The following is a 17,519-nucleotide window of genomic DNA, read 5'->3' as shown; positions in this document are numbered from 1 at the left end:
CCATTGTTTACGATCGTTTAGCGCCTTACTCGTACATTATAAATTCTAAAGAGCTGTGAATTGATCGATCGATATTTTTTATTTTTTTTATTTATAAAGTTAGCGTGTGGAATCTTAATAACGTTTTGCTTCTTCCAATATTGAATTTTACGTCTTCGTTTCTGATACGATTAAGACAGTAAATAAATTATTGTTCTCGATAACATGAAGAAAACATCGCGATGTTTAAGGAGGAAAGTGGTTTATTTAATGAATTTGAAAATGTCTAAATACGTTACAGTATCTTAGAAAGAGATTTTATTAGAAGTGTGAACATTATAACAATGGTTAAGGAAGAAACATTGTAATTGAAATTTAATTACGGCGATAATCATCAATAATATCAGTTGGAAAAACCTAGTCATTGTTAGTGTTGCCGTATTAGCGTAATTGTCACGAATACTAATAATTCTGACGAGATCTATAAAAAAGTTTAAGTTGAATATTTTCATAAAACTAGATTTCTATGCATTATTTATATATATGCGTAGTGGTTTCTTTGACATTGTTCACTAACAAGGTAAACTAACCGTGCTTAAACACGACATTGCAGCTAGCATCTCGTATAAATACTTGCTCTAAGGCGTCCACAGATTATTATATATAGTCATTTATTCGAAATTATTTCTTAAACATATTTTTTACACAAACTCTCAACATATTATGTTGTTATCATTGTCATCATAAAATGACACAAAAAGTTAGTTTTAGAAAAAAGGGCCTTTCTTTTAACAGTGTTAAAAGAAACATCAAACCTCTCATAAAAAAAACGACAAAGGTTGTGGTAATTAAACACATTTCTCTTAACTCTTTTAAAGACAAACTATCCCGTTACTAGTTTTGCGTAAAGGACCGACCTCACGCTGAGCCGTTTTAAAAACAGCTAACTCCACGCAGGATACAGTTTTATTTCTGACAATAGACAATATCAAAAATTAGAAAGCTGACCGTTGCGCAACTTTCTCCCTTTATCTTCAACACAAAGGTAAGCAAAACTTTAAATGTACCGTTGTTAGTTTTTGTATTATTATTATTGTTCCTAAAAAAGTCTAACGCAAACCATTTTTTACTATTAAAATCTTTACAATGAGTCTTTTCTCTTAAAGCATTCGATTGTTTACAATTTCTTTAAAAATAAGACACAATTAATTAAATAGATTACACCGTCAACATAAAGATCTATAAAATGATTTATGGAAATAAATATTCTTTGTTACAAAATCGATAACAATCATCATACCTAATGCATTAGCTTTGATATGTTTATAACTTATTGGCATCATCTCTCAATAGATATCTAACAAAGTTTCATTCATATAGAGACAATTTATTTGTTATTCCGAACAGAAATATTTTATCAGTAAAAATATAAAACAACACAATACACGGTTTTGTTTTTAGTGTAGATACGATTATCAAGTAAATTAACATAATTAATCGAACTGATTTATAGCCCAATATTTATATGAGTTTCATTAATTAGCACAATAGAATATAGATCGAACAGATACGCATCTAGGCGCATAGTTAGGTATTAAATTGTGCCGGAACGACGTTTACGAGCATATTGGCGCCATACAGGGTGCAACATGCTAAGGCTATCAGTTACCCCGTCGGCTAATTCACTGTGACAAATTAACAGCTAAATTTAACCCTCGAGTTAAATACCTACTTACCTATCTGTGTATTAACACATAATTCCTATCTCAGCGTTATAATCTATACATCTATACAAATAAATAAAATTGGAGTATCTGTTTGTAATATTAAAATAACCTCTTTGCAATAAATGCATATGGATATATACATGGTACATATACCAGTATAACATTTTTTACAATTTTTGTCTGTGTGTCTGTCTGTCTGTCGGTCTGTCTGTCTGTTCGTTCTGGCTAATCTCTGAAGCGACTGGACCAATTTTAACATAAGCTACTTTTAGTTTAGAAATTTATTTATTTTATAACTCTGCGAACTGAACTAACTTTTTTGTTAAATTCCACACGGACGAAGTCGCGGGCACAGATAGTCTATTATAAATATGTTAATGTACATAGATACGTTCAATAAATAGCGTATTTTATTTTATAAGCAGTTTCTGTTTTATTGATGCGACAAATTGCTTAATCTTTATATTTAATACTTACTTATCTGTGATTTTAAATTTTACTCACACAGGATTAGTTTATACAAATAAAAAAGGTTATAGGATTGCTCTGACTGGTTTATTCGGCTTCTGCCAGTTGAAATATAATTTTAAATTGTATAACAAATATATATCTGTACTTTCGTAGATCAGCTAAGCCCAAAATCCAATCCAACATTTATTTCTTTATTAAAATCCACAATGCAACTACTTTAGAAAACGGTTGGCAATAAAATTAAGTCGTCGACGAAGTATCAGAAGGGCTTAAAGTTCGCTGCAATGCTATTGTTCTTACCTCGATTCCATATAGAGAAGCCCTATATGTCTCTTTATACATATGTATAAGACTTACGGGAATAGAACAGATATTGCGACAGAGCGAGATGTAGTGGGGAAGCATGTTTTGTATTCCGACTAAACTGGATGCAGAATACGAGATCTATTTGTAGGTAGATATGCAAGTTGCCTTACTAGTGATGTATGGGGAGTTAAGATCAAGATGGAAATACCTAGTCTCGAGGAAATTCTTATTGTTGTTGTATTTATTTTTCCATCAACGCTAGAATAAATAGTACAGTTGTCTTACGACATTTTTTTTCTCATTTAATCTAATTTAATCGTAGTTTGAATAATTTTATATAAAAAAATTAAGGTCGAAAATTGAATTTTCAGTGAACTGATTAATAAATTAAGTTTATTTGTGATTTGTTGAATTATGATTACTTTACTTTATCTTTAAAACATAACATTTAAAATGTTCTACAACTGAAAAAAAATCATGACGATATTTCATCACTGACAACGTAAAACGACGCTAACAAAACCTCTCTGCTAACGAACTCTCATTACATCTAAAGATCGTTTGCATATCGAGCATCGAGGCTTGTAGACGAGACATTGAAAATGAGTTACAGTCCTCACTTGCGCCATTTATCTCTGCCTGGTCCAATGTAGCCCAGATACTTAGCCATGTCGGGGTATGGTATACAACGTACAAGACATCTGTTGTCGATGACATATACTTAGGTATATCTATCATAAAACTAACGGAGTTGCCTCTATATTACTTAGTAAATATTAGTTGTACGAGACGTTATTGGTGCTAATGCTATTTATTTTTAATATTTTTTGTAGGTATGTTGGAGTCTTAAAGCCTAATTAATCACAAACTTATGTTACTTAATGAGAAAGACGATTTGTGTTAAGTTTTCCATGTTTTGTATCGTTTTAAAGTAAGCAATAAATAACATTCCAAATTATATAATCTTCTCTATCAACTATCACACTTATTTAATTACGCTTAACGGTTTTGTTATTATTTTCAAAACGTCATAACAAACATATTGAGACAATTATTAACATAAAACCTGTCATGTACTTGTAGATAATAAGGTAATAAACTAAGATCTGAACTCGTAGTGGTCCTGGCAATGTGCTGTTATGATAACAATTAAGTCTAAGATAATTTGATTTTTAACAACACCACCCATTTCTAATTAATGTCGCTCTCGGGTAATTTGGCGCCGTAACGTTGTTTAAATTACTTTATTTTGCCTACCTTTTGTAATAGCAAAAAGTAATATTCTTTTAAAAAATAAGGAATTATTCTACAAGTTCAACTTTTAGTCTTAGCTTCTGTTAGTCTAAATAAAACTTCTAAATATTAAAAAAATAAATAAATACAAAAGTTAAGGACCTACTATTAGTTTGTTAAAAGTAACAGAAATTTAAATAAAATAAACTCTGTTGGTTTATCATAGTAAAACCTGACAATTACTCCACATAAATTATTTTAATAAATATTTAATAAATTCTTACTTTTAATTAACAATTGCTTGCTCTACCGGTATCCACAGCTAAAAAATTATTACTGATATTTTTTTTGTAATTTAATTAACTATTAAAGTTATATCAAAGGTGACTTTAATTTTGAAACAACGTCAACATGATTTACGGTCGGTAATTTTTTTACTTTATTCGCACGGGTATTGCTAGTTTATGCATAATCTACAGATTGCGTCATCTATGTCATGACGGATGTTTTAAATTGAGTGCTTAGAGGTTTTATTGGTCCATCAAAGTGATAGTTTTTGAAATATTTCGAAATAATGTTTCATGACTCGATCGTCTAATAAGATTACTTATGTTATAACAATAACTCATGGTTATAAAACTATGAGTCATACGCTCTCATATCAACATCCATCAAAGTAGATAACTTGTAACTTAGGTTTATGTTGTAGATCGAGGACAAATTTAAATGATCATGGAGGCTATTGTTACATTTTATTTTACATTTAAAACGTATTTTTAAATTTATTATTGTTATTATAACTCATTATTCATGTTACACATCATTAAAAGTTAAGTAAAGTGTTTTTTCGCACATCGTTAACATGATTTATTTGTTACTTGCGTATAAATGACGTCATTGTATACTTTTTAATATTACAACTTTGTGACTTTAAAAAACATTTTTAAAATAATGAATTACATATCATATATGGCCGGTAATAAATAAGCCAAGTGGTTTTTATTTATCAAAAACAATCATGTTACACATAGATTGTATGATTTTTAATAATCTGAGAGCTCAATGGAAGCGTAATTCTGTTTGATTGGTATAAGTAAAGATAGCATTAGCCAGTTAGGCCCTCTACCCTAGATTCTCCAAAACTATATATCTAACTCTACAAGTAATATATGTATTGTTAGAGTTTAAAATAGGTGTATAATTGTCATTGTTATAAAAGCCCAAGATAACATTCAAAATCACATCATCATCATCATCATCATCAACATCAGAGTGTCCCAGATAATCTGAACATCTTTTGTGTACTAAAAGGACATTAGTGATATTTTGTTTTTGTCGTGGTTTTAAAGATCTCCATGATTTACTATCATGTCCATATGAGAATGAAAGACAATGAAGCAAACTTTGTATGTCGAAGGGCTTGCGCTGCGCATAATCGATACAGCGATGTAAAATAATAACATACGCATGTTTCATGTCATTCAAGAGTTGAACGCCAACGTAAACAAATCATTCAACTACGCAATCCAACGGTTAGACATCTGACTGATATAAAGAGTCGCAAAACTAAAAAATAGCTTTGTTTGCCAACAAATTTCGCTTGTTTGCCCGCTTTCCGCGGAGCGGTGTTATTCGCATAAATCGAGCGAAAAAGCCAAATTGCAGCGATAGCTCACTGGCCTTAACAAAAAACGCGATGTACCAAAAACAAATATTGGATGTGCACGTGTTGTTTAGTTTTATTTTATAGCTTTATTCTTTTGACGCGATGAAACGTTGCCTACGCATACACGATTACGTAAATGTGTAACGTCGATGTTAGCAAATAAGGCGATTTATCCGGAGGTTGGTTTGACAGATTTCTCTATTAGGTTTCTTTTGTTCGCTCACAAATAATGCAATAAGGAATTTAATTTTTATGTTAAAAAAATAATCTTTAGAAGTGTGTGTTTATTTCGCTTTAGGGGTACAATTTTGTTCAGCGCTGGAGCGTAATCCCTCAAAGCTATGCGGCAGAGAACGCGCTGATAAACTGCAAAACTAATGCCGCACGATTGCATTACGATGCAAACTTTTTCAGTAACAGCGCTCGGAAATCGAATAAAAAAATGGGAATATATCGGCTAGTTTTTTACGCCGCGACGCGACATACTATCTGATAATGATTCCGGATTTTCGTTTAGCAAAAAACATCTCTATTCACATAACTAGAGACATGAATAAGTAATTCGATATTGCGATAGTTTATGGTGTTCATAACATATTGTATGTGGGCGAATGAACAGATTCTTATTTTATATTTCGGCAATATTACTGGGGAACTTGAGCGAGATGTGTTGTAGGTAACGTACCTCTAGATACACATATAGAACGGGATTCTCTTATGATGATTTAGTGTTGCGCGCGACACTGCTGGATGGATTTACCGCCGTATGAACGGATTATGTGGGCGAGTGCAAACACGGGGCAGTGGACGCCATATTGTGATTTATTGCGGACTTTTGATTCGCAGCTTTATTGCCGCTTACAACGAGGAACGAATTTAAAAGAGCAGCGGTGCATTGCTTTTTTTCGTTTGTATTTTAGTCACGGTTTTCGTCTTACTATATTTAAAAAAAAAGAATGTATTATCAATTTGAATACATATTATAATATTTATGGATAATCAGTTAAAGACTACGGTCTTTCCTTCATTCCTACGATTTATTTTGTAACATGCTTACGTAAATCAAAATGTGTACCATATCAATTTGTGTATATTACGAGAAGGACGTTACAGTATAAATCGCAATAACTCCTCCGCAGCAACCTCGGCAGCATATTTGTTAATAAACCTGGGAAAACTTCCAATGCTTCCCTTCCAACAATTTTTCTCTCGGAGATAAATAAGATAAGCAATAAATCATAAGCGCCCATTTCCTCGCTACAAAACAACGGACAGCGAAGGGAGGCCGGAAAATTATGACAAATCATGCATTAAACATAGGGAATAAATGTTTTCTTATCACGTATCTATTCCTGTTTGTATTAGTTTTCCTTTATCTTTATTGACACAGGTTTCTGAGGGAACGTTTTATTGGTTGTTTTAGCGCGACTGTCGATTGCGTACGATCGTTCTGGCATAAAGAACCATATTTACTTCACCTTTTGTTCAGAGGTGCAGTCGGTAAGATCTGTATATCGTTTATATTATTTGACTGATTGTGTATTAATAACACTTACATTAAGTATACATGATCAATTAAGCTTTGTTTATAATTATTTTACGGTTGTATCGGTGTTGGTAAGTTTTAATAACGTTATTGTCAAAATATAAACAGTACAAGCTCTACGACCTTCATAGTATAAAAAATAAAGTAATTTCGGAAGAATGACCGTTATGTCGGTTCTAGTGATAAACAATATTTTATTATATTTCTAATTAAGATAATATAATGAAGATAAGAAAACCTTGGTAAGTACTTTCAACAGACTCCTTTTGTATTCGGCTGGAATAAATCTCAGATGAAACTGTGACGTCTCAACGTAGTATTCAGACTGCAAATCTAGAATATTTATTTCGAATGCAGACAAAATCTCCGCGCAGTCCCCGTTTCTGCGAAACTCGCATTTAGGCATTATGCACATCGTACTTAAGCAAATTTATCTTGCGTACTTACTGAGACTATACTTTTGTATATAATATCCATTTAATACGCTTTCCGATTTTATATACTTCGTCGAGTTAAAAATTTTGATAATATGTATTTTTAAAAGAAAAACTTTTGTTGCATTTTATTTGCTCATAATAATTACAACTGAACCATTTTATTTTATTTGCTAATAAAATATACTCAAAAACGTCTTATATACAGTAATTTTGAAGTCAAACATAAAGGCTCAAATCTACAATATCTTTACAAAACTTTAAAACTTTCTTTAAACGACGATAACCAAAACTCTAAATATTCCTTCCTTCCAACACACATGAAGTTTAAAAATTTCAAGAGATTTTGAGATTCTAAGTTTGTGAATACCAAAAGCGATACCCGCAACGTTTAAATCTATTAAATATTAAGCTTCTGTGGAAGTAACCAAAATTCTGAAATAACTTTTTCTTAAAAATAATTTAAACAATTTTCATTATAATTACTAAGTAAAAAAATTACCTTTCAATTAATATAACTATTTATATGAACAATCATCAAGATGTTCATAAAAAGTAGTCGCAACGTACATATATCATAATGGGAACATATTTTTCACTTACATACAACTGAGAAAATTGCACAATCGAGCCGCAGTGCTAATATAATTGGCTTGTGTCAACAGTCTTTTTACAGCAAATTTTATATAACTGGCTATCAATATAATGAGCCACGAAGAACTGCAAGTTGCGGGTCGGTATTATTTCTACTGACATTTTATTATATTCGAGCGCGTACGGTTAGCAGGAACAGTCACGATGTACTAAGTTCACATTGAAAACTTTATAGCACCCATATAATAATATTATATTAACAAGTGCTTATCGAAAAGTTATATGATTTCAGTTTTTAGTTTTATTTGTGATTTATTACCGCTTAAATCTAAATTGTAGATTATACAAACTTTTTAATCAGTTCTTGAATAAATTATTTTATTTCCAAGGAACCTTAATATAAAATATTGTTCAATCTTCCAAATCGGAAGTATGTTTTCGTATTACAAATAAATAAATAAATAATATGGTATGTTATCTGCGAGAATCTTTATTAGTAAATCGATCCTTTCATTTCTGCTGCCACTACTGTAATAACATAAAATCAAGTAAGATTAATATCGGAATGTTATGATTCCCTTTCATGTACCTACATAGGTTAAATCGCAAATTGTTGGTTCAGTTAATCGGACACTTTAGTAGTACGGACGTCTCACGCACCGTTCCGTTTATGGAAAATTATGTTCCTTAATGTCTTAACATAAGGGTGAAATTGCAGCTCGTGACATTTTATGATTTGTATCGACGATGGGTACGTGGATGTAGGCAGAGTCGCCCGCCTACTTCGCGGTCTGCAATCAAAGTTGTTACCGCACCGATAAAGTTAAGCGGTTCGAGCGGACTACGTAAAGACAATGTTTTTCATCTAAGAATCGAAGATATTACACGCTCGATTTGTGAAATATTGTTAAGCGAAGCTATACTAAATCTTTTGATCTTAAATAAAACCTTTTATTGTGTTCTATTTTATACATAAATTTTGTATGAAATGAAACAAAGTGGACATAAATCCGAATAGAGAAAAATTCCACAATAAATCATGCAATCGTTCAAATCTGTCGTTTTTATTGTCATTATAAATTTTTAAATTGCAAAAGAATAGAATGTTATGGCTTTTGAAGTAAATATTAACTAAAAAAATATATTAATTCTTCGCGTTCAGTGTAGCGCTATAATTTTACACCTCCAGAACAAAATATCAATTTATCAAAAAGCCGTGAAGTCCAGGCATGTTTTACGATAAACATCACTTGATCTTTTTTGTACACAATAGGACCATTGGTATTGTCACTTTGGATTGTGATTTTGTTCAATACCATGATTCGCATGAGCTCGTTATTTTAAGACAAGACGAAGACTAATCCGAACGAAGAAAAGCGGGCTGCGATATATCAAAGTTTGACAGCTACAAGCTCAGTGCAATATGGCGACCGCGCCACCCAATGAGGTACTGCTCCGTCACACGAAGCGCTTCGTACGTTAATCATGGCTGATTTATTAGGGAAGGAGTGACACATTTTATATTCTATTTTCGAAAACGTAACGAGTTTTTCAAAATGGTCTCCGTTTGAAAGATCGTAACAGCTGCGTCTTGTTAGTGGCGATGTCACATACTAAATTTTTGTAAAAATTATTTACGTGGATGAATATAAGTGTATAGACTACAAATAAAATTATATTGCGCCCCCTCAGCAATTTTGAAATGAATTTAGATATCAGTTTCTGTTATTGGAGCGTTATTCAATTTATACGTTATACGACCTCGTAAATCAAATATCTGCATGCATTATAGATTTATTGACTCATTCATTGTGAGTAACGAATACATACATCATATTTATTGACATAGAAAGTCCTTTAAGCGTTGTGCTCTGAACGCGCTTAACGAAATCGATGCTGTGAATACACCTTGAAATTGATTTTTAAATTACCCGCAATGCTTTCCCCGTACAAAAGAAAAAGCCTAAGGCTTTTCCGTGCCACATACGTCAAGGTTTAGCCTAATCCCGGAGGGACGTTCAATTTTTATTGCATTCGACCCCGACGTATGGGCTAATACGGAACCAATATACTGAAAAACGATGTCAAAAGGGTTTACATATTGTTTTGGGGTGCACATTTGATGCGCTGAGTCATTTTATAAGAGATAATATAGAAACCATCTTTTCGACTAAAAATTTGATAATGATATAAAATTTTATAAGACAGTGGTTATTTTAACTAAGTTAACTGGCTTACGATGCTTTGTAAATTTTTAATTTTATATAAAAAGTAAAATGATGATTTTCACAACCAATAATAAATTTGCATTTAGAATGTCAGCGTCGTTTATGGTCTATGGGTTAAAAACGAGAAAAAAGGGCGAGGTTACATTCGATGTTTTCGCGTGCGAAAATGTTAATCGTTTTTATAAAATATTGTGGCATGTCATCCATCCATCGTAATTATTTTAATAACATTTCGCTTATATGACTTCAGGGTCTTCTTCCATTGCGTAAAAAGACACATATTTTATTTTCTTGTTCGCTGCATTTTACTATGTTTTTTATAACAGTCGGGTGTTGCGCGTATATCTTTTGGTAAATAAATTAAATACATTATTATCTTTATTGGTATTTTACGTATGTACGTAATATGTCTCTCGAACCCTGCATCTATCGATTAAAATAACTTTAAACCGATACAGTTTATGAATAAATTTATTTGTATCATGTTTATTGTTAGTAGTATCTTGAAATATATGTAAGTTGTTTATCTATATAGCATTAAATGAATTAGTAATTACATTAAATTATTGCCTTTTCAATTAGTCTTATGTTCGATCACAAACATTTACATATTATTGAATTAACTTTGAATTGTTGATACTCACGTTTTATCTTCACTTAATTTTACATCACAATCTTACTCTCAATGTACACAGTTCAATGTAACCAATTTAAATCGAGCCCGTTATTCGATTTCAGTACAGACTACAAAAAAAAAAAAAACGATTTCTCATTACGAAAGTTCCTTCATTTTCAACCGTTGAATCAATTATACTTCGCCAATTTAAGTGTACGCTGGTATACCGCATCGGACACTTATGTATTATTCATATTGTGTTTTTGAGATAACAAGCAGCCTCTTAAGTCGATACACATCTAGTGGACTGATTGGAACTCTGCTGAGTAGATAACGACAATGTTTTACTGGTCTCTGGAAAACCTATTATAATTAAAATGTGAACACGTTTGTTGCACATACTTATGTATCGACTTGTTATGTTCAGAACTGTCTCGTATGTGCTGCCTTAAAAAACAGTGTGAAGCAATTTAAGAATTGCATTGCAATTCTTATATAGTTTTTATAGGAATATGGCTAGCCTTACTGGATACAAACAGTGTTGAATAAATTAATCCGAGAGTTTTCTGCTAGCCGTACTAAATGGTTCTTTAATTACACATTACACGTATCGGTACCGTAAATTCAAGTGAGGTTTTATTTAAAAATTAGTTACATTTTGTATACGGGTCGATTTTGTGTATTAAATGTATACGATGTCATTGAAAATCTGTCTATTTTCACAATAGTCGTGGAGTTATTGATTACGCGAAGTAGGTAATACAAATTAAATAGGCGTAATGTTTACATGTCACAAGGCAGTTGCAAATCTTAATTAAGATTTTTGTAAGGATCTCGGATTATCACTTTAAATGAATAAGCTTGTTTTATTCGAAATAAGGTCTTAAGAGCCGACTAATAACATGTCCGACCTGTGTAACGCATGTAGATTCCGAAAGAGGCGCGGCGGTTATATACTTTATAATCGTCGAGGTCGATTGCGGACCACCCAGGAGGTAGCTCCGGCAACACGCGTACACATGCTTAGCTTAATATGTAAAGTTTACATAAATACACAAGACACCGGGAAAACTGAAAATATAGTAATGTAGGTACATCGCTACCTACTAATTTTCATTATTGGGTATGAAACCAAGTCGCTTAGAATGCATAATAAGAGAGATATAGGTTAATAAGTTATAAGACATGTATTTTGGGTTGGCGATTCTTGATTAAGTAGGTATTATATGTGTTTTCACCCAAGACATTATAACTAAACCTAGTAAGACGTATTTCACGGTTAAGAAATTATCGAAGGTTGTTAAATTAAATGAATCAGATTGCCGCAACTGATCCAGTGAATACAAGGTCCAGTTACAATTATAACCTGAAAGCGCATGTTCGGCGCAATCGGACGAACTATTTTATCTTAATTCGTCTCATTAAGACTTGCCGGGCAAATATCTACTTTACATAATTTTATCAAAGAAAATTGTGTGCGTGGGTATATTGTCGATTCTATCAGATTTAATGCGGCCATTCTAGTAAGATATACGCGCGATAGAGCCACGCCTCTGTTGAAATACAATTATCTAACTGACTACTGTATAACAATTGCGGTTTCGATAAGCTCGATTGCTTTTTGTTTTCTATATTCTAATGATTTTACAAGTGTGAATAACAGCTTCCCGGGGCTTTCGGCCACATGTTTTACTTAAAAAAAGAACTCACACTCGAAAGCCAGCGATCCAGTAACACAACAGTCGTAAATCACACAGAAAAGTTTTACGAATTAGGAACAATTAAAACATTGAAGCAAACAACAGTTGTTGCGAATGTCCCCAGCGATTGCGGGAACATTGAGAATTACGGGCGGTTTACAGGCTATAGATCTTAGTCCAAAATTCTTTACGACTAATATAACTTGCGCAATCCTTTTGTCGCCCGGCCGTGGTAGGTGGGAAGGGGAGGTTGGACAAGTTTCTTTTGTTTGCGACACGTGTTGCAAAACGGGTTGGGCCTGACACTTGTTTGGAGAGAATCTTGGGAACGACTTGCGTCGATTTCCGTAGAATTGTTGTCGTCCATCTTATGTCTGATGTTTATTAAAACTTAGAAACAAACTTTCATTATTACTGTCTTTCATGTTTGTATTTGAATGAACATTTATTTAACTAACTTTTGACTTTCTGATATTGAGTTATTAGACATTTTCTTCTAATGCTTTCAAAACAGTCGTTATGTGGTACACACATTTAAGATTATTAGATTTGAAAACATCAACTCGAAGGGTGGTTCCCTTGCAACTCGACTCCGGAAACCGATACACAGATGATGTTAAAGATTTGAAGCTTACGGAAATATTCAACGTCATTATATACCTATTAGGGTCTATCACGCATCTTTTTTGCTAGCCACGAGACCCGCCTCTTAATGAAGTCATTTCTGTCAAGTTTATTGCTGTTGTGGCATACGCAGGATTTTGAGAAAAATTTACAAGGCGCAAATTGACACTGAAGTAATATGAGCTTTAATTAGTCGCACATGCGTGAAAAGGATTTTTCAGTTCTGTTAATGGCCTCAAAAATATTTTTTGCGTTCCCGTATATAAGAACAGGTTATATTTTGTATAAGCAAGTGTATCGTTAAGCGTGACCGCATGAGAATTCTTGGTTTTCTCTAATTAATCCGACGCCATAGACTTTTAATTGCTCACAGTTGGAAGCGAAGGCTTGTTGCTTAGACTGTAGCTTTGATATAATTTACGTCTCGTTTTAATACTTAAATTTAAATGTTTATAAATTACTGGAATTGCTTTACGTAATAAAAAGCAAAAGAAGAATGATTAAAGATTAATGGTCAAATTAAATAATATTAGAAGTGTTATTTTTAACCACGTAATACCTTATGGCTGTAAAACGAGTACGAAACAGGCAGCGTAATGAAGAAAAGAAAAAGCCCCTATTTACGTTCCGCCCTCAAGTTTCTACGGCTTGGTCAATTAGCGTCACTCAATTAAGCACTACTCCCGTGCAGAGAGATTACCTTATTTATTAAAAAGGTGGCGGTACTTTAAGTATGGAATAAAGAATCCAAAATCAATGCAACAATGTAGCGTAGATAATTGAAAGCACAAAATGCTTATGAGTCTTTCTGTTTTAAAAATATATTTTTGATGCGTTTATACATTGCCAAGAGAGGAAAAATAACATTGAAAGAAAATACAGATACATTTGATGTTTAAGTCGGATTATTGATGAAGTTGATACATTAAACACTTCTAAGTCTACTTGAGCTGTTATTCAATAAAGTGTACAGATAAAGCCGTACATGCACTGTGGCTTTAAAAGCAGCCTCGATCAGAGTACTTGAGATAATTAAGCCATTAAATCGGTTGGCAACCCTTTTACACTGTGAGAAGCGCTCTTCGGGTTCGTTCTAAAATGTTTTTATTTTTGAATCAATTTTAAAAGCAATATGTTATATGAGACCACTCTCTTAAGACGCTTTGACACGTTTTAACATACGTCAAATTTATTCATATATTTTGACATAATCTTATAAAGCACATTAATTTAGCATGCTATACCTACGTAAGTAAAGATGTACGCATTTTAAAATTATATGGTTATCCAATTTGTTTTACGAATCAATAAGTAAATTGCTCGGACATGGGACAGTAACCGATTACAACTTTCATATACTTTTAAAGGAAAAGGTAATTATAAATCATTATTTACAAAGCCCTTCCTTATTGGCTCCCAACCAGTTACGCAAGTTGCAAAGTATTTTCGAAGAGAAATAAAATTGAGCTCAGCATGCGTGCAATCCTATACATTAAGAGTTCAACATGCAATGAAGACTTTATATATATAAGCTCAACGCTACAGGTAATGTGGTTAGGGCTGCGAATTAAATGTTCCAAAAAAAAACTGAGCGATATTTTTGATTTATATACTTAAGAGTAACTGTGCTGTGGTTATGGTTCACTGAAATGTTCCTGTTTTAAGGTAGTTATTTTTATAATTGGCAGCCCTAAAGCACGTGATCGAATTTTCACGACTCGCGGCTGTTGGCCTCGTATTCGGCTGTCCCGCGAATCGATTTCTTGGTAACCGATTCGGAGATTTCAAGTAAGGAGGAGATTTGATGTACATTAATTATGTCCGAATCTGACCTTTTCGTGAAAGTAGTGGTATGAAACTACAGGCTCGCTGTAATTTGAGTGACTTTTATATAACTCGTTTTTTAATATCTACGTATTGATATGATAGTCAGAATTTACAGGTATAAATTTGCATACACGAATTGTTTTTGCATTCGACTTATAATTAACTTTGTAACTGATACTAATTCCCTTCGGCGAATGAAAGGTGTAGAACGCCATTACATTTATCAATATTGGCAGTTGAACGAAATGAAGCTGTCGTCACAGGCAATTGTACGTCGCTTCAACTAAGCTGCGTAAGACAACCACTCCCATTCAACGATCAAACCCTAAGCGAGTTACTGAAACTTTTTTTTCTCTATTAAGTTGAAGTGGGCGCTTTAACAAGTGACATCTGTAAGGGAGCAATGAACTGTAACATTTAAGCATTTATCTTATAATATTTATTTTTGTTCCAGGAGCGAATGGCTTGAGAAGACGAGGGAGACAAACCTACACTAGATATCAAACGCTAGAGTTAGAGAAAGAGTTCCACACGAATCACTACCTCACGCGGAGGAGACGCATCGAAATGGCCCATGCGCTCTGTCTCACGGAGCGACAAATTAAAATTTGGTTCCAAAACCGAAGGATGAAATTAAAGAAAGAGATCCAAGCGATAAAGGAATTAAACGAACAAGAGAAACAGGCGCAAGCTCAGAAAGCGGCGGCAGCGGCGGCAGCAGCCGCGGCGGCCGCGCAGGGACACCCCGAGCACTAGAGTACGCCACTAGCGAGCGATATGATCGCGGTCCGCCGAACACTCTTTAGCTTGTGTTTGTAAATTGTTTGTAATTATTTTCGTTATTTAAGTGTTGTTCGGTTGTTGTGATTTTTTTTAAATTAATTATATTGAATTAGACTCATGTTTTTCTAAGAACAAAGGAACAATAAACTGTTTAATGTTAGAATAGAAACGGGTCCTATTATTTTGTGTTTCGGTTTTTGTTTTTTGTTGATTTATTGAATTTTACATATTTTAATTCGCGCTTTCGTGGTAAATGTTCGCGTTTGGAAACCAGTGCAATTTTTAGAAATCTCTTCCGTGTAACATAGTGTAGGTCTATTGTAGTTGGTTTTTCATGATGTGCTACCGTAACGCCTCAACTGGCAGCGTCGGCGATGGACTTTGTTACATTGTACAAATTTAATATTCCTACCAAAGAGACCCGGTCTCGTACCCTTAACGCTAAGTAAACAGTCATAAGTTAAATCGTCTACCTGCAATATCATCGGACTCGTGAAACCTACTAACCGCGCCATCAAATCTTTCAATACTCTCGCATAAGTATAGTGTACGTATACGTGGTCGTGTTCCTGCAGTTTTAATAGTCGGTGAAGTTTAACAAATTGCCATAATTATAAGTAGGTATTACTTTAGCGATTGGCCGTGTAAATAGTTAGGTTTATGACGATGATAATGGAAGTGAGCGGTTCGCGATTGCGCCGGCGCCGTGGAATGAGCAGAAAAAGTTCCGAGGGAGTGCGGGGCGGGTCGCAAGGGAGCGGGCGCCGCCGGCCACCGGACAGGACTAGGTAAGTTTTTGTCAAAGTCCGCGGCATTATTTATCGAGTGGAGACGGTTGCGAAAAACTGACTCGTCGTCACCAGTCGATGTGCGACGCCATTTTTGAAATCGCCCAAGCGAGACTTCTACGGTATTGCTATTTTGCAATGTTTTAATTTACTAAGTCAATTCGAATGCGCCTTTGATCTTTCCGACCGTCTCCGCTGTTGAAATTGGACTGTGCTTCACTGTTTTCGGCAACCTTTTTTTGTGAAAATGTAAACTAAATAAAAGCAGTCGCTGAATTATATAAAAAATTTTGAAACACCGTCCAAGTATCAAATTTTAGTTATATTATTATTGAGAGATTTAAAAGCAGCACGACTAACCGTTAGGCGTTAAACAAAAACAAATAAAAATACGCACGCCTCGAAAAGGTCTTCATTATTTCATAAGCATAATGACTTTATCGAATTATCGTTGCGTGGAAACGTCAATGAATTGGAGTAGACACTGTTATCAGACATTAAAAGTGTCAAAAGTATCAAAAAACATTTTTTTTAATGAATCGATGAAGGAAACATGCGTAGGTTCTTTTCACAGATTTTATCTCGCTGTTGGTCTTGAGATATTAAGAAATGTTGAATAATTTAGCATATTTAGCTAGCGACATTTTGGTATAGAATTTAAAACATTTGAACAAACCCGAAAAAAGTAATATCAACAGCAAGCATCGTTTCGATTTTTATGCTGTATATAAGGACTTCATAAAAGTAATATTTAAAATGAAGTCATAGATTATAAAGATAAAATTCGATTACAGGCGGGCATGAATTATACATCGAGAATTTCAAATTTGTTTTTTGACGCAATTTATAAGACTAACACGTGCAAGAAGTGAAAAATGCATGGTGTGCAATATTTTTGCCGTCTGCGATCGGTCGCCATCTTTTTGGTCCTCGACCGAAATCAATTCCACGATAACAGATAATTATTTGGCTCGATACGAAAAATTATTGGTTGCTG

At 33.5% G+C, this 17,519-nt stretch overlaps 1 protein-coding gene across 1 annotated transcript in view; it reads left to right on the top strand.

The window, feature by feature from the left end:
- Positions 1 to 15,707, top strand: part of LOC123657860 (homeotic protein ultrabithorax) — a 100,955-nt gene extending 85,248 nt beyond the window's left edge. The window contains exon 2 of the mRNA XM_045593361.1: positions 15,406 to 15,707. Coding sequence (XP_045449317.1) covers positions 15,406 to 15,707 — 302 coding nt within the window. The remainder of the gene's footprint in view (positions 1 to 15,405) is intronic.
- Positions 15,708 to 17,519: the final 1,812 nt, after the last annotated feature.

Source organism: Melitaea cinxia, chromosome 11 (genome assembly GCF_905220565.1).
Source record: "Melitaea cinxia chromosome 11, ilMelCinx1.1, whole genome shotgun sequence".
In the NCBI taxonomy this organism is placed as follows: Eukaryota; Metazoa; Arthropoda; class Insecta; order Lepidoptera; family Nymphalidae; genus Melitaea; species Melitaea cinxia.
This window is presented reverse-complemented; position numbering and strand designations above follow the sequence as displayed.